This window comes from Fukomys damarensis, unplaced genomic scaffold (assembly GCF_012274545.1).
Source record: "Fukomys damarensis isolate Sample0158 unplaced genomic scaffold, DMR_v1.0_HiC HiC_scaffold_15, whole genome shotgun sequence".
Lineage (NCBI taxonomy): Eukaryota > Metazoa > Chordata > Mammalia > Rodentia > Bathyergidae > Fukomys > Fukomys damarensis.
In genome coordinates this window covers 63352794-63376219 of record NW_022900927.1, presented here as the reverse complement: position 1 = coordinate 63376219, position 23426 = coordinate 63352794, and the positions used below count along the sequence as shown (strand labels likewise).

The window sequence follows — 23426 nt, the reverse complement described above, 5'->3', positions numbered from 1 at the left end:
AAAAAAAGGCTGTATTTAAAGCCCCTGGATTTAATCCTTCATACTGCTTCCCCCAAAAGTCAAGCTAATTAACATATCCACTGCCTCACATACTTACTATGCTGTGGTAAGAACATTTACAATCTAATCCCCAAGCAGTTTTCAAGTACTGTAGGTTAACTTTTGTCACCACGTTGTATAATAGATCTCCAGAGCTCACTCCTAACCAAATCTTATATTCTTTGTCATGCGTCTCCCCTGCCCCAATCCCCCTGCTTCTATGCTTCTGTGAGTTCAGCTTGTTTTCACTTCTGCATCTAAGTGGGATTGTGCAGTGTGTCTCCTTTTATATTTTCAATCATGGAAGCTCCTGGAAGCCTAGATTGAGGGGTCTTTGCTTCACAGAGTGGTTTTATTGCTTTATCCCAGTGCCTGGGGACACTGTCAGCCGGAGGACAACCTGAAACACCAAGTTTGAGGTTGTACGGACCACACAGGTCATTGGTTTTGGCCTCAAATCCATGGGCACAGTCACCTGTGGTTGGGATGTTTCCTGGGGAGAATTTCTCACCTGCGCAGCACCCCAGCCCAAGCCCCGAGCCCCTTCTCCTTGAGCGGGTTTCTGGTGCAGAAGGCGTGGTTTCTCACATCTGTGAAAGTCCTGGCTGCTATGGAGGTGCAGGTGATGTCTGGGTGCCCATGTGGCCAAGGGCAGGAGCCTCTCCATGGGTCTGTGCCCGGCAAGGTGGTGCCCAGGGTGCTCAGAGATGCCGCCCTTCCAGCCAGCACCTACTCAAGTCCTGTGCCCTCTGTGCCCCCATTTCCCTCTGCCCTGAGTGGGCCTCCCTCTCTTGAGAGGAGCTGATCCGTCTGAAAAGATGGCTTTGTGTTCAGTGGAGCATTTGGTTGCTTTCAGTGCGTGGATTGTTTGCCATGCACTAAAAATAAAAATGTTAGTTCCCCATGGGTTGTTCGGTGTGCTTTTATTTCATTTGTTTCATCTCCAGTACAAACCCTGGCTTCTGTTTCCCAGTCTCAAGCCTGCAGCCTTCAAGGTGAGGGATCCAGGGAAGCAGCAGGGGCTTGGGATAAGCACACCTGGCTGGTTCCCTGTTGTCCAGCAGGCAGCTCCCTTAACCTTTCTGCATCTAAATGTTCCCTTCTAAAACTGGAGATAACAACGCCTACCCTAGTACCTGGAGAGAAAGATAACTAAACATTTCTTCTCTTTTCAGCAGCTCCATTCATTTCCTGCCTTACCCCACCTGCTACCCCACACAAATGGTTCAAGCCAGAGAGGATGGTTTTATCTGCATGTCAGAAGTGGCTGGATTCCTACTGAGTGATAACTAAATTATTTGTAGCAGAAGTTTAAATAGTAGGTCTTACTGAGTTTGGTTTCCAGCTTGCAAACAGGATTAGGAAAGCATATTTTTATGAGACGTGAATTCAGCCTTTGTAAAGTTAGGGGAACTGTACTAATTTGTGACTTCATGTATTTCTGTCGTGTTTCTCAGTGCTCCTCTTTCGCCTCACATTACACAAGGCTGCTGTTGGTAGTAGTAGAGTTAGGGGTGCAGTCAAGGGATTGTGAGTCCTTGCTAGAAGCAGAGGCTGGCCTAGAGCATCAGCGTCATCCAAAGCAAATATATATTCTTGTAGTTCATGTATTTGTTTAAATTCTGAGCAATACATCTATCACATGCATAATTAGCTGGGGCTACAAAGCTGCCTTTTATATTTACCTAGATGAGTTATGCATATTTCATACAGTGCAAATGACGTAGAAACCAGCTTGCCCCTAGTCTGATATTCAGTGCACTTTCCCACTGGAAAACATACGTTTCTTAAATGATCATTTGATTTTAAAACAAAACATGTATTAAGGAACATCTGATACGTATTGTGATTTTAATAATTTATTACATAGACTACGAAGGAAGCACTGCTATCCTTTGTTAACTTGCAAAAACATTTTAAAAAATAAAATTAAATGTACTTGAGCTTTGAGTTATCATAATACTTTTAAAGGGAAATTGCACTGGAAGGGAGCTTGATTCTGTGGCATACCGTATAAGTGCATGTGGTAAGTGGGATAAGAAAGGGGTAGAGGGCCAGGAAACCCAAAGATGAGCAGAGCAGTTACAGGGTGGTTGATGACAGAGTCTCTCACCTTTGTCATTCAGAGCAGGGGCAGACTGAAGGCCAAATCACTCCTTTCAAAGGCTGGAGGCTCAGAAAGGTGAGAAGTCTTGGCGCTGGCCAGCCCAGGAACTAGCGTTCACACTTGTGTTTAGATAGCCTTAGGTAGGTCTGAGACAGCATGGCCATGAGGGACTGTGGTGAGGGCCCAAAGCTCGCTGAGTGCTTAGTGGATGCTACACATTTTTCCACTTGACAGTAATGCAGTCAGTCGGCAGCTTCCGGTTAACCATGTGCCAGTGTTTGCTAGACACCAAAGAACAGGATAGATGGTTTTCCCCTTCCGGGGATGTACATGTCAGGTCTCTGAACCTAACGTGGACGATGTGTGTGTTAAATGAAGAGTTCTCTGATGTCTCTGACCACAGCACTCAGTAAAACAGTGTTTTACTGAAGTCTATACACACAAATATAAACATGTTGAAATTCATAGCTGACATGAAATTTTTAGGAAATGCTCTATGTGCTGTTCCTGCTGATACTTTCTTTTGGAGACCATTCCGTGTCATTTTGCAAAGATCAGTTATGTGGACATTTTCATGTACATACATGGACATGCGTGTGTGACACATCAGCTACTAGTGCTTCTCCAGGGCTTCTTTAGCTATTTCTGGTGTTACTTATCACTTTTGGTTTTGATTGCCAATTTTGCTTTATCAATTTTAAAAATTATCTGTTGACTTTTAGTTACAGTACATGAGGATTTGGCTGTCTAACTCAAGCTTTATTTCCCCAGATTTCATCCTCTTAATGTAGGTAATGCTCAATTTTAATTTAATAAATAAGTATGGCTTATAAATAAATATTTCTCACACAGCCAAGTAGTGTATTCTATTGCCTTTCTTTTAATCGCTAACTTTTTCTGGAGATAGTTGAGATATTTTTTCAATTATATACGTTTCTGTATACCTTTCCTGAATATTTTTCAAAGTGCTCATTGTGGCTATGACATACCTGTAACAAGTGTTTATTTTGTCCCCCAAACTCTATTCAGTCAGATCATTCGCTGATCTGCCTTTGTCCTGGAACCCTGGCTTCCAGATCCCCCTCCTCTGCACTGCGGACCTAACTAGAGCCTCTCACTGCTCCCTTGAGTCAGCCCTTCACTATCTGGAGCTCTACTGCTGTCTTTCCTGGCCCACTCTCGTTTTGCTTCTACACATTTTCATGGAAGCCGCAAAGAGAGAGAATGTGAGGGAACCTTTTCTGAGTGTATGCATGTCTTCCCATCTCCCCTCAGATGTTGGTGGGTAAATTAGCAAAATTATAGATTGGAAATACTTTCCTCTCAGAATTTTGAGGCCTCACCACCTTGCCTTCCAGTATAACCTCTGAGAAAATCACTTTCCTGTTTCTTCATATGTGACCTGTTTTCTAAAAACCATAGCCAATCCTTGTTAAGTTCTTTCTGTGTGCCAAGCACTGTTCTCGTGTTATACGTCATTTAATCTTCACGTCATCTCTCTGAGATGGAGAAAATCGGGGATATTTTTCTTTGACAGGACAGAGGTAGGTGGGGTTTGGGTAACTTGGAATTGGGTATGTGCTCTTGGCTGTGAGCTTCCTTCCAGTTTTAGAATATGTGCTGCCCGAAGGGAGCACAGACTGTGAGCTTCCTATTGAAAGACAGGGGAATCTGTTGTTTACCTGGGGCGCTCCACCTGAACCTCTGATCTCTCTGGAGCTACGTTCCTGCTTGCTTCGGTTTGCAGAACGAAAAGAATCTGAAGGAATCCTGCAGTTAACTCTTCAGACTTCCTGGTCATCCTCATTCTCTACAATAAACACCTGTATTTTCTAGTGTCCTTGAGTTCTTAGTCTTTCCCACTCACTTCCTCCAGTAAACCTGCTTTTCTTTTCCCCGCGGAGTTGCAGACACGCTGAGAAAATGAAGATGCATGCCCACTGTACGCACAGACATTGAAGTGACTTTGGTGTTGGCCTCAGCCTCAGTCTGCGCTCCCCTGGCACTTCCGAGTCCAGACCTCGAGTGGACGCCACAGGGCCTGCGGACCTCTCTCTGCTGCCCTCTCTGTAGATACTGAGTGGTAGCTCCTGTACCCCTGCACGGTGAAGGACCCCTGCCCTGGCTGCTTAAGCGCAGACATGCATGCAGGAAGTTATAGGAAAATGAGCTAGCTGTGTATTGATCACTCAGCTTTAGCAATGCTTCAAATTATTTAGAACAAACATTTCAAAAAGATACAATTCCATGATATATGTGTCAGCGCCTCCTGTGTGTTCCTTCCTGGCCCATTTCTCTTTGCCTCGTGGTGGTCAGCCTTCTAAGTTGACAGCTGCCATTGCTGTGTGTTTTATACTGTTGCTGCAGAACTATTTACATACCGATAACATACTGTAATATTTTTCACATTTATAAAACTTTATTAAAATCATACACTTTGCATAGCCTTCAGCCTTATGCTTCTGAGACATCAATATTGATTTATGTAGTTCTTTTTCATCTACTTTAGATTCTATAGTGTTCAGTTATGTGACCTAAGAATTAATTTAGCCGCTCTCCAACACTGCACATTTTAGGGTATTTCCAGCTCTTTGCTTTTACACGTGATACAGCAATGTGCTTTGAGAATCTCTGTAGTTTGCACGTGTCCCCAAGCTAGGGGTCCTCTCCATCCTTGGGGTCACACTCAGGGAGCTGGAGTCACTAGAGCCCCTGGGCATTATTCAAGTGGTTTATTTATTTGGTTGGTTGGTTTGGGTTTTTTAATCCTTTTATCCTAGTCATGGAGGGGAAGGGCAGAACCATTTTTTTCTATGTGGAAATGCTGATTTAAGGGGTTGCTCATCTTTAGTTTTAATAGATACTGCAAATTTGCTCTCCAAGGAGATTAATGTGCATTTCTTTTTAACCAAAACAGTGTGTGGCCCTGATGGTTAAATACTGGAGCTTTAGTGTTCCAGACTCTATGAGCGTGAGCCTGGCTTTGCCTGAGCTGTGTGAACTCACACTACTTTTCATGCTTTGTATGGCTTGAATTTCTCATATACCAAAGGAGAGTAATAACCACAACATATTACAGCCATGTCCTGTTTGCAGACATCAGTCTCTTCATACATGCAGACTTCTTTGAACACTGCATACTTTCAGTACAGGATGTGTAAGAAATAGTGTTGCTACTATTGTCATTTAAAACTTGGTCTTTTTTTTTCCTCATTAGATGGGTATGAAATGGAATTTAATGTGGTTTTAATTTGTGTTCTCATTATTAATAAGGCACTTTAGGTTTTCTTCTCTACTGTTGGGCTATTTTTTCTTATGAACTCTAGTTCTCTGAATATTCTCTAAATATTCTGAACACTAATATTTTGTCAGTTAAATGCAGAGCAGAGAATCTTTTTTTTTTTTCAAGCCTGAGGCATGGCTTTTATTTATTGAACCACAGAACCAATGTAATTTAACAAACTGTTCCTTTAAAATATATATTTATTTATAAGATCATCTGTAAATCAAGTTCCTAAGGGTGTTCTCTTACAACAGTTTTCAAATATTCTTTTTATACTTGTGTTTTTCCTGGAATTTATTTTGACACTACAGTAAGGACACCATTTTCTTTCTTTCTTTCTCTCTCTCTCTCTCTCTCTTTCTTTTTTTTATGAGTTTGTTTCCTCAGTAGATGTCTAGACCTTTTTCTGTAAAAGGATGAATAGTAACTACCTTGAGCTTTAAGGACCATATAATCTTTCTCCTATGACCTCTAACCAGCTACTTCATCTCTTCAACTCAGTTTCACCGGTTCAACACTAGGAATGATAAAGTATTTTATGAAAATGTCAGTATTGAAATATAGACCAAATAGGTAATAAGAAACAAATGAGTAGAGTTATGTTCCAGTGAAGCTTTATTTCCCAGAACAGGTGACAGGTTGGATTTAGTCCAAGGGCTATAGTTTGCCAAACCCTCTCCTAGACATATCTTTCATTCAGTGCTGACGTTATGTAAGGAATTTAGATTTTTATTATATACGGTCATATATGATACAAAATTTATATGGCTATATTTAATGTATTTCTATGTACTGTTATATGTAATAGAAATTTATTCATTTCTATTTCTTGCTAGTCTCAAAGAAATCAACTGCCCTCATTCTGTTTAAACTGTCTTCTCTTCTACACATTATTCAGTCAACAGATGTCTTTTGCTTCTACTGATTATTTCCTGTCTGGGCAGATGTTTCTTAGATTGACAGCATCTCATTTGTCTGGCTTTATTTCTACTGCCTGTGTCTTTGGGGTCCTATCTAAAACTATTTGCCTAAACCAGGCTACATAAAAAACAATGTTTTCTGTTATAGTAGTTTAAAATTTTCTCAAGTGTTTCCCCTACATTTTCTTGTAGTAATTTCAGGATTCACATTTGATCCATTTGGGATTGCTGTTTTCTTCAGTGAGAAGAAGGGAGGTAGTCTCACTCTTTGGGGGGTGTGTGTGTGTCCAGCTTCACCCACACAGTTGGCTCAGATGCTCTGGGTTGACTATATATTCTTGGCGTCTTTGCCAGACTTAGTTTGCTGTGTGAACACGAGTTAATCACTGGCTTCTCTCTTCTCTTCCCTTCGGCTGCATGTCTGTTTTCATGCTATAACCCACTATTTTGCTTACCATAGCTTTGAGGTGTACTGTGAAGTCAGGTATTGTGATACTTGCAGCATTTTCTCCCTTCAGGACTGCTTTGGCTTTTCTGGGTCTTTTGTAATTCCATAGGAACCTTAGGGTTGTTTTCTGTTTCTGTGAGGGAAATCATTGCTCTTTTGATGAGAATTGTACAGAATCCATAAGTTGCTTTGGGTGGTATAGTCGGTTCACAATATTAATATTTCTTATAGTGTACATGGAATGTCTTTTCGTTTTTTGTGTACTCTACAGTTTCTTTCATCAGTATTTTATAATTTTCATTGTAAAGATCATTTTGCTTTATTGGTTAAGTTTATTACTAAATATATTTTTGTAGCTATTGCTAAGAGGGTGGCTTTAATTTCTTTTCAGCAATTTCATTATTGATGTATAAAATGCTATTGTTTATGATTTTGTGTCCTGCAAATTTACTGAATTTGTTCCTAAATTCTAACAATGTTTTGATGTAGTAATAGGGTTTTCTTTTTTTTTTTCTTTTTCTTTCTTTTTTTTTTTGGTCTTTTGAGACAGGGTCTCACTATGTAGCTGAGACTGACCTGGAACTCACTATGTAGCCCAGGCTGGTCTCAAACTCACAGTGATCCTCCCACCTCAGCATCCGGAGTGCTGGGGTTACAGGCGTGCGCCACCACACCCAGCCTAGTAATAGGGTTTTCTATGTGTAGAATCACACCATCTGTAAACAAGTACAATTTAACTCCTTGCTTTTCAACTTGGATGCCCTTTGTGTCTTTCTCCTGTCCGATGGCTTGTGCTAAGACTTCCAGTACTATGTTAATGGCAACAGCAGGGAGTAGGCTTCCGTCTTGGTTCCAACCTTAGAGTAAACACTTTGAGCTTTGGATGATACTGGCTGTGGACTTTAGAGTTTGGGGTATGATCCTTATCTACGTAAGTTCATTTAAGAGTTTTTGTCATAAAAGGAGCTTACCAGGTGCTTTTTCTCTGTCTATTGAACTTCATTGTTGTCTGTGTTGAATCACGTTTATTGATTTGCATATGGTGAACTATCCAGCAGCCCTGGGGTAAATCCCACCTGGTCGTGATGTGATACCTTTTTTCCCCCATTAAGTTTATTGGTACATTTTAGGTATACAGTTCGGTTACGTTCATCGTTAGAATCTTGTACCTTTTAGATCCCAATGATGAATGTGACTGTATTGTATACTTAAAAAGTACCAATAAACTCAATGAAAAAAAGAAAGACTCTTGTACCTATTACATGATGTATCTTGCTTCCTATTTTTCCCTGTTCCCCTGCCCTTCTTTCATCCCCTCCAGCTTTCCCTATTTACAGAGACTTTGTTTCCATGTTTTTTCTTTTCCTCATATTTTTTTCTTTTCCCTTTTATCCTTTCCCCTACCCCTCCCACTACCCCTATTCCTTTAGACATTTTCTTCCTATTTCATAAAATCATTTATACATTTGATCCCTATTTACACTTTTTGTTTTTCACACCAGAGAAACTATTCTGTATTTACATGTGTCCTATTTATTTAACTTGAGTATGGCCTCAATGTGCATCCACTTAGCTATAAATGTCTCAAGTTTCTCATTTTTTATGGTTGAGTAGTACTCCATTTTATTTTAAAAAATACATATCTTCTTTATCCAGTCTCCAGTTGATGGGCAATTGGGCTGTTTCTAAGTTTTAGCTATTATGGACTATGCCGCTATAAACATGGGTGCACATGTATTACTGTGGTATGGTTCTTTTAATTCTTTTGGGAAGATACCCAACAGAGGGATGGCTGGGTCAAATGGAACCTCTAATCCTAGTTCTTTGAGGTATCTCCATATTGATTTCCACAGTGGTTGCACCAGGCTGCATGCCTGCCAAAAATGGAGAAGGGTTCCTATCTCCCCACAACCCCACCAGCATTTGTTAATGGTTGATTTCTTGAGAGCAGCCATTCCTTCTGGGGTGAGGTGGACTCTCATTGTTTTCATCTGCATCTCTCGAATGACCAGTGATGTGGGACATTTTTTAATATGATTATTTGCTGCTTTTACATCTTTGAGAAGTATCTATTCATTTCAGGTGCCCATTTTTGAATTGGGTCTTTTATTTTGGGGGGAGTCTGATTTTTTTTTAGTGCTTTATATATTCTAAATAATAGACCTTTTTTGAGGAACAGCTGGTAAAATTATTTTTCCTATGTTGTAGGTTGTCTCAGCTCTGTTGGTGGTTTCTCTTGTAGTACAGAAGCTATTTACAAATATGAGATCCCAGTTATTGATTCTTTGTGCTAGTTTCCATCATACTGAGGATTTGTTCATAGTCTTTTCCTATGTCAGGGTCTTCGAGAGTTCTGCCTAACATCTCCCAGCAAGTTTAGGGTTTCTGTTTTAATACTTAGATCTTTAATCCACTTCAATTTTAGTTTAGTGCATAGTGAAAGATAGGGGTCTAGTTTTAATCTTTGGCAGGCTGAAATCCAGTTTTTCCAACACCATTTATTAAAGAGTTTGTCTTTCCTCCAGTGAGGATAGTTGGCTCCTTTGTCAAAGATGAAGTAGCTGAGTATGTCTGGAGTTGTTTCTGAATCTTCTAATGTGATGTGTTACTTTTTGATGTGCTGTTGAATTTGGTTTGTGAGTATTTTGTTGAGAATGGGTCTGCATGTTGTGGGATTTTGTTTTGCTTTTGTTTTTGCTCTGTCTTTCTGGCTTTAGTATCAGAGTAATGTCTGCCTTGTAAAAAGAGTTCGTCAGCATTCCTTCTGCCTCAGTTGTTTTTGTAGTTTATGAAGAATTGGAATTAATTCTTTTTTAAATGTTTCGTAGAACTCAATAAGGCATCAAGTTTTGTACTTTTAGGGATGGGAGAATTTTAATTATTGTTTCAATCTCATCAGTCATTGTTGGTCTGTTTAGATTTTCTGTTTCTTCTTGATTCAGTTTTGGTGGATGATATGTGTTCCGGAATTTATCAATTTTAAGTTTTGCAGTTTTTAGCATATAATTATTCATAGTAGTTTCTTATGTGTTTCTGTGGTATCAGATGAATTGTCTGTCTCCTTTTTTCACTTTTTTTTCTTAGTCTAGCTAAATGTTTGTCAGTTTGTTCATCCATTCAGGAAAGCAGCTCTTTTTTCATTGATCTTCTATATTTATTTTTTAGTGTTGATGTTATTTACGCTCTGAGATTTATTATTAGATTTGGGATCTAATTTGTTCTTTTCTGAGATGCAGTATTAGGTTATTTGAAATCTTTCTTTTTTGATGGAGGCATTTATGGCTATAAACTTCCCCGTCAGGGCTGCTTTTACTGCATCCCACAAGTTTGGGTATGTTTTGTTGTCATTTTCATTAGTTTCTAGAAATTTTTTGTTTCCTTTGAATTTCTTCACTTACCCATCAGTCATTTCAGAGCGTGTTCCTCCGTTTTTGTGTATTTCCGTACGTTTTCGTTGTTTTGTAGTTTTGTTTCGTGGTGGACTGAGACGATAATGGCATGATTTCGGTCTGTGGCCTCAGGTGTGACCCGTCCTGAAGAATGTCCGTGTGCTGCCGTGAAGCCTGCATCCTGCTGCTGCGGCGCAGTGTGCAGTGTGCTGGGACCATGGCACTGCCGTGTTGTTCCTTCAGGGGTGGTGGTGGTGGTTTTCTCTCTGGATTTTCTTCACTAAGGAAAGTGGGGAGTTGAAGTCCCCCACTGTTAGTGTGTTAGAGTCTATCTCTCCCTTTAGATCTCATAATATTTGTTTTACATGTTTGGGTGGTCTCACGTTGGGTGCATGTATAATTATTATACATTCTTGCTTAATTAATCCTTTTGTAAATATATAATCACCTTCTTTGGTTTTTTTACAGCTTTTCATTTAAAATCTGCTCTTTCTGATGCAGTGTAAGTGCTCCTGCTTAGTTTTGGTTTCCTTTTGTGTGGTACATCATTTTCCAACCCTCCACTTTTAGTTAGTGTCTTTACCAGTGAAGTGAGTTCCTTATAGGCAACCACTAGAAGAGCCTTTTTAGAAATCTACTCAACTGCCGGGTGCGGTGATGCTCGCCTGTGGTCTCAGCACTCAGGGGACTGAGCAGGAGGATCACTGCAAGTTCAAGGCCAGCCTGGGCTACATAGTGAGACCCTGTCTCAAAAACATCCACCCAACCAGTCTCATCTTTTGCTTGGTGAATTTAATCAATTTATAGTAAAGGTTATTATTGATAATGGTAAACTTCCTCCTGTCATTTTGTTAATTGTCTTCTGCTTGCTTTGTATATTTTTTGTTCCTTTCCACATTTTATCATTTGTTTCTCCAATTTGGTGATTTTCTGTGATTCTGTTTGATTCTTTTCTTCTTTCATATATTTGTTGTTCTAATGAATTTGTGTGTTCGCACATTTCCAAGGCTGTAGTTATCATCCTTAGGTTTCTCGTGTAAACTCCCTTAAGAGTTTCTTAGAGGGCTGGTCTGCTGCTGCTGAATTTCCTCAGTTTGTACTTAGCTGGAGAAGACTGTTTCTCTGTCCATTATGGGGGATAATTTTGCTAGGTATAGCATTTTTCAGTGGAAGTTTTTTCCTTTTGGTATTTTGAATATATGAGCCTATTCTCTTCTGACCTGTAAGGTTTCTCCTGAGAAATCTGATTGAGTTTCATGGAAATTATCTTATATTTGACTTGATGCTTTGCTTCTGCTTTTCGTCTGATTCTTTGTCTTGTACTTTTGATATTTGACTGTGAAATGCCTTTGTGAAAGTCTGTTTCTGTGAGTCTAGTTGAGCTCTTTGGAGGTTCTTGAATCTGGATGCACACAGCTCTGAAGATTCAGAAGTTTTCGGCTGTCACTTCGTGAGAGAGGTTTTGATACCTTTCCCTTTTCTTCAGTGTCTAGAATCTCCATAGGGTGCGTGTCTGTTCCTCTGATGAGGTCCTGCAAGTCTCGGAGGCTTTCTGCGTCCCCTTCGCCCTTCCTCCCTCTTTCCCTTCTTTCCCTCCGTTTTCCGGTCTGACTGGGTTAATTAAAAATCCCTGTCCTTGGGTTCAGACATTTTTTCTTCTGCTTATCCGAGTCTGTTGCAGAAGCTCTCTATTGTGACATGCATTTCACTGATTGAAGTCTTTAGTACCAAGATTTTTAATTGTTCCTTCTTTCCAAATTCTCTTTGCTGAATTTCTCATTCACATTCTGAATAGTGTTTCTCATTTCTTTGTATTATTACTCTATTTTCTTACAGCTCACTGAATTTTCTTATGACCATTACTTTAAATTCTTCAGAATTTAATTTCATAGACTTTCTTCAAATTAGAATCTACATTTGGAGAATTACTGATTCTCTTTAGAGTTATCATGTTTTCTTTCCTGTTTCTTATGTCCTTATGTTAATGTCTGTGTATTTGCTGTAGTGTTCGTGTGTGTGTGTGTGTGTGTGTGTGTTGTGTGTGTGTGTGTGTGTGTGTGTGTGTGTGTTAGTTACTGGAGACTGAATCCCAGATCCTTCACACTGAGCTGCCTCCCCAGCTCTTCTTTAATTTTTTATTTTGAGACTAGGTTTCCCTAAGCCACTGAGCTGCTCATTCTGGGCTTGAACTTGTGATCCTCCTGCCTCAGCCTCCCTTAGTGCTGGGGTTACAGACATTCACCACCACGCCTGTCTTAACATTAATTTCTTCCACTTGTATGCAGTAGCTTTTGGAAGGAATGAAGCTGCCATTTAAAAGTGATTCAGGATGTCAGTTGGAGGTACTTCGGGCTTGTATGTAGGGAAGGTAAAAGTGTGGTCACCGTGGTCCCTTCCCTTAGGTGCTGGCAGGGCCGTCAGTCTTCAGGGGCTACAGCAGTCCTCAGAGGTCATTGACTGACCTGGCAGTGGACGTTGGACTCTGCAGCTGTCTCTGTCTCCATGGAGCCATGCGCTGATGGTGCTGGTACGGTGGCAGCTGCCATAGTCTCTGGTGTGTGACGGGGAGAGGTCTGCCTCCAGGTCCCTGTGGTGACATAGCTGTATGAAGACCTTCCCCGGGGCCCCAGGGTGAATGAGGAGACCCGGCTGGTGCACCTACAGCCACAGTTCTGGAGCCCCCGGCAGGATGGAGCCTCTTCCAGGTCCCCAGATGTGCACAGGTGGTGCTGAGTCTGTGGCCTGGTGATGTGGACGTGAAGCTTTAGAACACAAAAGGGGCCTTCCCTGGATGCTGTGGGGTGACTGGGGGTAGTTCTGGGCTTGTGGTGTGGTTAGCCACATTTGAGGACCCCAGAGACCCAGATGATCCCACCTCCAAATCCCAGGGTATGTGGTCCCAATGCTGTGGCGACGTCCCCGGGTCTTCTGGGAAGCTGCAGGTGATACCTGGGCTTGTGGTACAGCAGCTGGGGTAGATCCTTACCAGGTCCTGGGGACAAGTGCTGGGGCTGATGGCTTTGGTATCTGTAGCCCTGCAAAGTCCCTAGGCCACACCCATGGATGCAGAGAGGGTGAGGTGTGTGGTGCTGCTAGTAACAACGTGGAGTGGGAGAACACAGATGGGCTCTCCCGGGTCCCCAGGGCCAGGCCAGAGGGGTGGAGCTTCCACCAGGGACTGCAGCTCTGTGGGCTGGGAAGCAGGCCCATGCTGGAGCCTGTTCCCCGCAGTAGTGGCTGGGGAGCACATGAGCAGGTCTCAGCTGGAGGCTGTGGTGGCTGCTGTCCTGATGCTGCAGGACATTGGGGGACCTGTCTTCTGCCCTGTGAGGCACACCTGGTCACGTGTCGGCTCCGGCCCCTAAGGCAGCATGTGTCTTGGTGGCTCTTGAGGTAGCCCGAGTCTGGGAGCAGGGGTCCAAAGCAAGTGCCTTCTGTGAGCAGAGGACATACTTTTAGAGCAGCCAGCTCCCTCAGTGGTTTAAAGCTTGCGAGTCTGTGGGGTCCTGCGGCCATTTAGACTGCTCTATGCTGCCAGGACAGGGTTGCCCGAGGAGGCGCTGGGACCCCACCCCTGGAGGGCTGGGTGGATATTGTGAACCAGAAGCCCTGTCCTCTGCTCATGTTCCTTGGGGCTCCAGGCTGCCCTCGGGACGCCCCAACACAGGCTCTCCTGGCCGACTGCCCTCACAGGAAACTGTCTCCAGCTCATTCTTATCCCTTCAGCAGTTGCTGATGGCTTCTTTCTAAGCCGGTCATTTTATGGGCGCTGAAGATAGGCGAACATCCCTCTGGGGATGCAGGAATACAGCACCTGTAACCGGAGCAGCTGCTGCGTGGTGGGGTCTCACAGTTCATGCCTTTGTTGAGGGGACCTGGAGCCACACTGCTTCTTTACCGTTCCCTTCAGCCCCCTCAACCAAGGCCCTTACTAATCTACAAAGCACACTGGGCAGACACCAAGCCCTACTGTATTTGTTTTCTTCAAATGAGGAAATAGGCACTCAGTAGTAAGAATTCACCCAGTGCAGATCGTATAACATCTAAGTTCCAGATTCTTCCTGACATTCCATGGCCCTGATTAGACTCTGTGTGATCCCAAAGCAGTCTTTGCCAGAGAAACCTTAAGGAAGAGCCACCCTCATGCAAAAGACAATGGGCTGTAGGGTACCGCTCTGACAGGCGTCCAAGGCACCCGAAGCCAGTGTGTCCCCTGGACAGGTGGTCTCCTACCCAGAACAGGTGACCGAGCTATCACCATCGCCTCAGCCCCAACCCACCTGCCAAGATAGTGAAGGTTGACAGATGCTAGGCACGGACTCTGCGCCTAGTGAGCTTCTTCCTGCCTGTGCCAGCTGTTGCTGAGCCCACAGACAGAGGAGCACGACGGCAATGCTGTCCTCTCAGGGCAGAGCCTGCCACCCACTGCGTTTGTGCCCGGAGCTGACTCATGGAGTCTGCACTCTCGTGGCTCAGATACTGTTACTACCCCTAAAGTTCACTTGGACACACAGAAAGTTTCCCTTGCCACGGCCAGGTAGTAGGTAATAGAGAAGTGCTCTTCACCACTGTGTCAGAACCGCTCTAGTACCCCACACTCCCTTACTGCTTCAGGGATGTAAAAGTTAGGAGGGAATCCTCCTACTAAAGAGATCAAAAGAAAACATTTATGTGATCTAACATCCGGAGGTCCACAGGCCTCTTCACATTTGATATCCCAGAAAGTACTTCCACATATCACCTTGGTGTTGGAATAGCCCTTTCAAACCCTACTGTCTGCCGTGTCCACGAATACAGGTGCTCTCACTCCTAGGTGCGTTCACCTGCAGCTGCTCTTCTCACCCTGGCACTGCCAGCCTCTGCCTAAGTAGTCAGTTTTCCTTCTCCACTTCCTTCACTGTGCTTGCAGTGAGAGCCTGTTGAATTGATCCTTTTTCAGTTTTATGCCCTTCATCCTGACGAACTCTTTCACAACAAACATAACTGTGGTGTGGAAGCTGTGTGGTGGTGTTGACATACAGTGGTGCCTCTGTTCATGAGCTTGATTCTTTTCACAATTCTCGTTGCAAACCAAATTGGACGAGAACGGAATCAAATTTCTCCGTAATGTCCACACCAGACCCGACCATTGAATTTGACTCAGTTCTCATCCAACTCGGTTTGCAGCCGGAATCACGAAAAGAACAGGGTTCAGGAACTGAGGCCCTGCAGTATAAGGACTGTTGTGGTGGGAGCCTGCTGCAGAGGGGAGGCACACATGAGAAGTGGAGGAAATGTTAAGAACCTCTGATGGACATGCCGTCTTTTCTTGTGAAAAGAAGACTTCCTGTCCATTACACATGTGTTCTCTGGAAGGGCGTATGCTGTTCCTTCAGAAGTCGGGTCCTGGGCTCCTGGCCGCATGGTGGGCTGGGCCTGTGGGCAACCCAGCTGACGGTGCTGTCTTGCAGGTGTTCGCATTGCTGTGGATCGCAGACTGGATGGTCCACCACTTCTGGAGGAAAGGAAAGGACCCGGACAGCTTCTCCATCCCCTACCTCACGGCACTGGGGGACCTGCTGGGCACGGCCTTGTTAGCCTTGAGCTTCCACTTCCTTTGGCTCATTGGAGATCGAGATGGAGATGTGGGAGACTAAGAAACCCTGCAGCCGCTGTCCGCGCCAAGGAGGAGAGCACGAGACAGCCACCTCTGGCTCTTTTTCAAAACTCTACAAAGTCAGAAGTCATCAGCAGACTTCTGCAGGGTGATCTTGCAAGGGCCCTGACTCCATTAAATGGCCTTAACATTTTTTAAGGAATTTTTCCTGAAAACAGAATGAACAATATTTGTGCTGCTTTTTATAGAATAAATAATTTGACATAGACGTAGCCACAGACTCAAGTAAGAAAGAATATAGGATATTTACAATGAATAATCTTGAAATAGACTCGGCAGAGGTGGACTTTATTATTATTTACATTATAATGCAGGGTTAGCAGAACGGAGCTCGAGTTGAGCCTCTTGTGCCTCACAGGTAGATTATGCTGCAGGCATACTGGCAAATAAAAGGCACCCAGCCAAGCTTTTCAGTTTTACTTATGCCCACCTCAATGCTAGCTGAGGACAAATCTACCAGTCACTTAAATATGTTCTACTGAGGGCCAGGAATGTAGCTCAATGGTTCTGCCACCTGCCTTGCAGGTACAAGATCCCATGTTTGATCCCTGGTACAAAAAAATATTTTTTTTCATTCATTCATTCTACTGACCATACCATGAGCTCATTCTCACTTGCATGTAAAAGTACCCTGTACCAATGCTAATTTAATTTCAGCTCTTCAAGTTTTCCCCAGGCTACCTGTAAACACAGCCATCTTGAGAGACCTGTAATGAAACCAGTGAGCCATTTCTGATCTTTTATTTGTAGGAAAAAAATGTTGCCAATATGCAAAACACTTCAATCAAAAAGAGAATATAGGGCCAGAGATTTCCACCACCTGCCTCGCAAGTGCAAGGCCCTGAGTTTGATCCCTAATACCAAAAAAAAAGAGAAGATAGATGGTCTGAGCTTCATTTGTAGACAAGATGGTATGAGAAACACATGCGAGAGTCTGAGAGGCGCTTTCTGGGAAGAACTTGATCTTGGATTGCTGATAGTAGGGATCAGTAATCTTGGAATAAAAGCAGTATAGAGTTATTCTTAAGCACATTTTATTAATATATTTTGGTCATTTGGTCCCAAAATTTTGTTACTGACCAGAATTTGGTATTTGTTATCTATATTATAATGGAACAAGCAGTTCCTCGGTTCTCATACAGGAGCCTGTCATGTGCCCTTGGACAGAGAAGTGGGCAGGTCATTTCAGTGAGGGCTTGCACCTGTCCATGTCACTGTTGGCCCAGGCTGGTGAGGCCGTGGGTCCTCGCTGCACACACTGCTGTAAGTCCCAGGTGTGTGTGTTCTAAACACCTCGAGCAACATCCCCACTGTTCAGTAGGCAAGCCTTTTATATCATGTATCACTTTTTTTTTTTTTTTTACCGGGGATCGAACTTGGGTTCTTATGCTTGTGAAGCAGGTGGTGGAACCACTGAGCCAAATCCCCGGCCCACATATCACTTTTTAAAACACAGTGCAATCTCCTAAGACCATGAGATATTTAATAATTTAAACTGATAAGGGAATAAAATGCACATCACCTTTGATTATTGTGGTTTAAGTTGTGAGTCTTTATAAATATATTGCTGAAGTATCCTTATTAAGCTCTTTAAGGGCCTGAGGTTTAGAGTTATATATTTTTGCTTATTTTTAAACTTTAATTGCATTCTTCTGCCTTATAGTGAAACTTTGAAGGCAGACACTGAACTAATTATGGAATTTCTCCTTTGGAGAGTTACAGTGTCACATAGTGAACATTTTTGTAAAAGAAATAATAATCATTCTTTAGCTTTAATAATATTTAGCTGCAGAGATTTATTTTTTAAAAACTCCATGAATAATGTCTTCGGTTTTGTTGTAGAGCACGTGTAAATCCCTTACCTACGCTCTCGCTCTGTGTCGCTCGCCATGCCCGTTTCTCGGTGGTTTCTGTTGATTAGGCCACAGTGGAAGTGCTCACCAGCCCTGTGGTGCCGAGTGCTCTGCTGTGAAGCTCTCTCGATGCACTGCAGCATTTATGTTCACAGCTGCACCTGGGGCGTGGGTCACATAGCTGTTCCTGTCCATTCTGCAGCAGAGGAAGTGGAAACACAGAGAGGCTGTGCAGCTGCAAAGTGACCAAACTGCTCTCCCGAAAGGCCTGGCCCGCATTCAAAGAGCAGCCAACTGGAGACACAGTGTTTTCCTGTCTGGAGTATTACCACGTCTTCCCCGTGTGTGTCCGGGGCTCCCTCAAGTCCAGCTTGATGGTGAGTCCAGCCAACTCTTAAGTCACTCACCTTCCTGAGATTGAGGGAAACATAAGTGAATACCAGGGATTGAACTGAGGACCTCGCGTCTGTGAGGCACGCAGTGGCACCACTGAGCTAAATCCCTGGCTGAAAATATTTTATTAAATACTTCATTTTATTTTATAAAATGCTTTTCAATTTATGACGAAAAGTTGTAATAAAGAACAACGTCTTATTTTCGAGAACGTCTAATTGCCACATGCTTCCCAGATCTTGCCATTTGCCATAGGTGATGAGAACCAGGATGACTGATTGAATTTTGTCTCCTTTCTTGTTCACTACTTAACCTTGGTGAGAGCAACAAGTGTCTAAAAGGCATGAAATAGGGGGAAAAGGAATGAAAAATATCAGTCACTGATTAGCTAATTATAAAAGGATATAGATTCCTTTAAAAATTATCACTGGTGTCTTGAAAGCCTTCATATAAGTATGTAACCAATAAGATGATTTCCTTCATTTGCCCATGAAAACAATTTATTGTCAGTCTTATATAATGTAAATTAACAGTATTTATTTTTATTATACATAAAACTTGTGCTTTCCAAAATTATTCTTTCACTAATTTATCAGACACTTTATTTACATACAGACAAGCTCTTTTTAAGTCATATTTTTAATTTTTGCCCATCAAAATATTTTTTTCAAAAACAAAGCTACTTAGAATCTGTAAAATAGAAATTTAAGGTAATGAATCTTCTGGGAGACATCACAGAGTTGCACCCAGGGCCATCGATGGGAGGCCAGGTTGGTGCCCTTCAGGCCTTCATCGCTGGGGCTTCCTCACCTTTGGATGAGTCCACGGTTAAGTCTACCAGTGTATGATGGGCTCCTGTCACCTGTGAATTGTTTTAAATGCAAATAAAATTTAAAATAATATCAACCCCGGCTCTTTGTGGTTGCTTCTCGATGAACTACAGAGCATCAGGCATATGTACCAGTGTCCCAGAAGAGACAGGCCGATCTGCTTTTGGGTTGTGCTCAGGAGGTATAATGAATTGGGCACTGGCCACACCTGGACCTCCAGCCATTGCCTTCCTGGCTTTGCTCCGTTCGTGCCTGTTGGATTCTCCTCTTGTCACCTGTCTGCCACCCTCGTTCATCAGTCTACCCCACAGCTGACTGCTTCCCACGTGAGGGATGGGACACCGGCCCTGGATAACCCTCTGCCCACACCTGCGCCGCTGAGTGTGGCTCATGGAAAACATGACCGCCCAGGCCAGTCTGCAGCTGTAACCTCAGCCGTCACATTGACTCCCACGGCCTCGAAGCCTGCTGAACTTCTCCTGGTGTTTCTAGAGACCAGGTACTCATCCCCACCACTTCCTGGGAGTACACCTGTCAAGGTCACCAGCAGTTTCCATGGTGCCAAATCAGTGCTGGGTGCCTAACAAGAAGTCTCGCCTTATTCAGTCTCTGAGGCAGTCTCCTGCCTCCTTGAAGTGGCTTCTTTGCTCCCAAGACCACCTTTGCTGTTTTCCTTGCCTTCTTGCAAGGTGCCTGGCTTGCTTTTCTGCTAGCTCCTCATTTCCATTTCTAAAGACTGGGACGCTGAAGGGCTCAGCTGCTCTTCCTCAGTCATTTCACCTGTGGCCTTGTTAGGAGTATCATCTATGCTGTGTACTCCCATATCTACTTCAATCCCAGCCTTTTAATTACACTCCAGCTCTAACCGCAGCATTCAAGAGGCTGAGGCAGGCGTATCACCGCAAGTTTGAAGCCAGCTTGGGCTATGTAGTGAATTCAAGGCCAGCCTGAAGTAATAGTAAGACCCTGTCTCAAAAAAAAGCATTCCATATCTGTGTTTCCTAATGCCTGCTGGGCAGCTCCCCTTGGATGCCCCCTGAGGTGAGGATCACAGGCATTTGGTCAACACCGCTGTGTACCTTGGCATCTGTAGACCACCGGTCCAACAACTACTGAGCACACATCAAAGCTAATCTCCTTGTATAAAAAGCATCCATATATCAGAAAGAAGACCAGTAGGTCAATATTAAACCAGCAAAGGGAGGACAGTTCATAGACAATAGATGTTCAAACCTCTCAAACTAAAATGCTAATTAAAATCACACCAAGGTACTACCCACGAGGTTGGCAAAAATTCAAAATTGGATAAAATCTTGCTTGGCAAGTCTTCAGTGAGAGAGAATTACCAGCGTTAGGGAAGAATGATAAAAACCCTGGACAGATGACCAGCTGTCTGTGTGACAAGGCGACCTAACCGCCAGAGTGCGCTGACCACCGGAGCTTGTACCCACCACCACCTTCAGACCAGGTGAGTGAAGGCTGCTCCAGGCCCTCTGCCACGTGGTTCACAGCAGAGTTTGGCAGACGATGGCCAGTGGGCACATCCAGCACTGCCTGCTTCTGTGAGGAGCTTTTTTAGTCGGCAGCACAGCCTATGAAGCCTGGCACATCTGCTCTCGGGCCCTTTACACGAAGGTGCCCTGTGCCTGCCAAAAAGAGTGGATGCCTCGCATTGTGCTCCCAGGTCCCGGCTCTGGACATCTGGGGTCAGCAGCGCCCACTGTGGTCCCCGGTCGCCAGAGCGCCTTTCTCAGTTCTCAGTCACCATCCAGGTGGGCACAGGCCATGCCTGACAGGATTTGTCCCCTTCAGGAGCCTCTTACTCTTCCCACCTTGTGTGGGGACAGCTAGACTCAGGCTAGGGGGTTGTCCTGACTCTCTGTCCAGCCCCGGTTCCAGCAAGGCAGCTTGGGAGGTGACTTCTCTTGCTGGCCAGGAGGATGCTCACATGCGATTACAGGAACTCTCAGGTGCACAGGGTGAGTTTGGAGCCCTGGCTGCTGACAGCCTAGCTCTCCCCTGCCCCCTGGCTGGCTCACAGCATCCAGTCCAAAGCACGATGGAGCAGGCACCCCGGCCTGCTGCGGGTCCTCTGCCTGTCGGGCCGTCCCCCAGAGTGGCTCTTCCCATCGGTGTCCATGCCCCTAGTAGCTATGGTAATGTTGGGCTTTCTCTGTGCAGGAGGCAGCCGCTGGGCAGAGGGGCTCACACTGCCCCGGTGCTCCTGGTCCCCCCATCTCCCTGTGGTGACAGTGCACAGAAGGCAGGGACATGGTCTAGTCATAACCAGAAGTTTAAAGAAGACACATCAAAAGACTGTTTTACACTTATGCTGTAGGATTCCAAACGGCAAATGTAAATGGACCTGGCCAAAATACAAATTACTGTTCCTATTTTCCTAAAACCAGCCTTCACGAGGCCCAGCAACCCCGAGACCAACGCTGGGACCAGCATTCCCCGGTGGCGCAGCTGCACAAGTGATGGTACAAGTAGCATGACGTGACTGGCATCAGGGAAATGAGCAAGAAAACCTGCACCATTCAGTGCCAGTACATTCTGAGCAGCTGTGGTACTGCTCATACCTTCGTCTTGAAGCAGAAGATTTGAAATTAGCCAGGAACAACACATCTGACAATAAAAAATACAAAAGATGGCACCAGACACTCTGAAGAATCGCCATTTGCCCTTATCAGATAATACTCAAATGCATATGCATCTCTCTCCTACCCATTCTATTAAAATTTTATCAGTAAGTCATAACACACGGGCGCAAGAATTTTATAAAACATTTGAAAGTCAAGTCGCTTATGAGGACAGGGCCCCCCAAGAACACCCGCCCGGAGCTGGGCAGCCCTGCAGGGGCTCCATCCTGCAAATGCCCCGGGCACGCGCACTGATGCACTGTGAGGCAGTTTGTTACGGCCTTGCTTGTAACAGCAAAAGATGAAGAAAAACGGTGGAGCCCTAGTGGGACAAACTATAGTCCATCCACACAGCAGTATGCAAATAGAGGCAAAAGGGTAAGAAATACATTTCTGAACTGGTACATTTGAAACCTCGGGATACAGAGTAAGGTGGAAAAAGTAAAGCGTGGGACAGAGTATAAAATATTCTCCTTGAATCAAAAATGAGCAAGTCACAGGGCCCAAGGAGCGGTAAGGGGCAAAAAGCAGGGTAATTGGCAGTGTATACACCGCAGAGCATTTTAAGGAAAATTTGTTGTTTTGGAGGGGGGTTGTGTTTTTTTTTGTTTTTGTTTTTGTTTTTTTGGTACCAGGGATCGAACTCAGGTCCTTGCGCTTGAAAATTTGTTTTTAAAAATGTATTCTTTGACCTAATGACAGCACTTTAGAAATCAGTCAGACTGCAGTGATTTTCATTGTGAGGCATTTCACTTGAAAACAGGCGCGAAGGTCAAAGGAAAGATGGGTGTTGTATATACACCACTTCGGCCCGTGGATTTACATCTTAAGGATCCTTTGATGAGTTAGAAAAAGTATTCACGACATAATGTAGGAGAAGGACTGTATACAAAACCACTGTGGAAGGTCACTGAACTTTTAATCACCGAAACGGGCCAGGCTGAGGCTCGGTGGTGGAGCATTGGCCTAGCATGCCCAAGACCCCAGACTCCACCCTCAGCACCCACGAAAGAGAAACAACAAAAAACCCACAAAAATGCTTTTGAAACTTTTCTGTGGCTGATGTGATTATGGATTCTTTTCTTCGGCCCAAATTATAATAATCACTATGTCCAATTATTCAAGCATGGAATTCAATAAGTAATAAGCATTTTAAAAAATAAAAGATTCTGGTCTGTTTAGTAATGAGCACCCAGCGCTAAGAATGTGAACTCTTCCTGGAAGAGGGCTGACGCCCACCTCGATGCCTGGGGCCGCCTGGGGGAGCGGCGGCCGGAACCTTTTCCTCTTCTGGCCCATCTGGACCGCAGACAGCCCTTCCGGATCGCCCAGATCGCCCCACAATCCGGGCTTCCCACGGACTGGCTCTGTCCAGCTCCAGGAACCAGGACTCCCTTGCGAAGGCAGAGGGCTGCGCGCGGCGGAGCTCCTGGGCGCGCTCTTCACGGTCTCTGCAGCGCCCACCACGACGCCCGCACCGCGTTCTCCGGCATGGGACTCGGCACCTGGCAAACTGGAGTCTTGCTCTTAGGAACCTTCTGGAATTTAAAACCCGTCTCAAGGTGAGGTCAGTGGATCTGCAGCACGGAGCCCCCGACGCAGGACCCCTCCTTGTCCCTCGCTCCCTGCTCCAGGACCGCTCAGGCCCCCTCAGCGCCTCCGCCCGCCCCAGCACGACTTCCGCTGCTCGGCCCTCCTCCGGGCTCTCGATAGGGCGGGACCCGCTCCTCTTCCTCACCATCGCTCACTTTTTCCTCCCGTGCTCGGGCACTGGAAGGAGCTTGGTAAATATTACGATCCTCCCCGCGACTTCCAGTTCCCGTGATTTCCCAGTGGAAGGAAAGCAATTCACACTCAACACCTGTG

At 44.4% G+C, this 23426-nt stretch overlaps 1 protein-coding gene across 3 annotated transcripts in view; it reads left to right on the top strand.

Moving 5' to 3' along the window:
* The window catches only part of Slc41a2 (solute carrier family 41 member 2), a 109647-nt gene extending 92414 nt beyond the window's left edge, over positions 1-17233 (top strand). For all 3 annotated transcript variants that reach the window (XM_010631322.2, XM_010631323.2, XM_010631324.2), the window contains exon 11: positions 15637-17233. In XM_010631322.2, coding sequence (XP_010629624.1) covers positions 15637-15822 — 186 coding nt within the window. In that variant the 3' untranslated portion in view covers positions 15823-17233. The remainder of the gene's footprint in view (positions 1-15636) is intronic.
* Positions 17234-23426: the final 6193 nt, after the last annotated feature.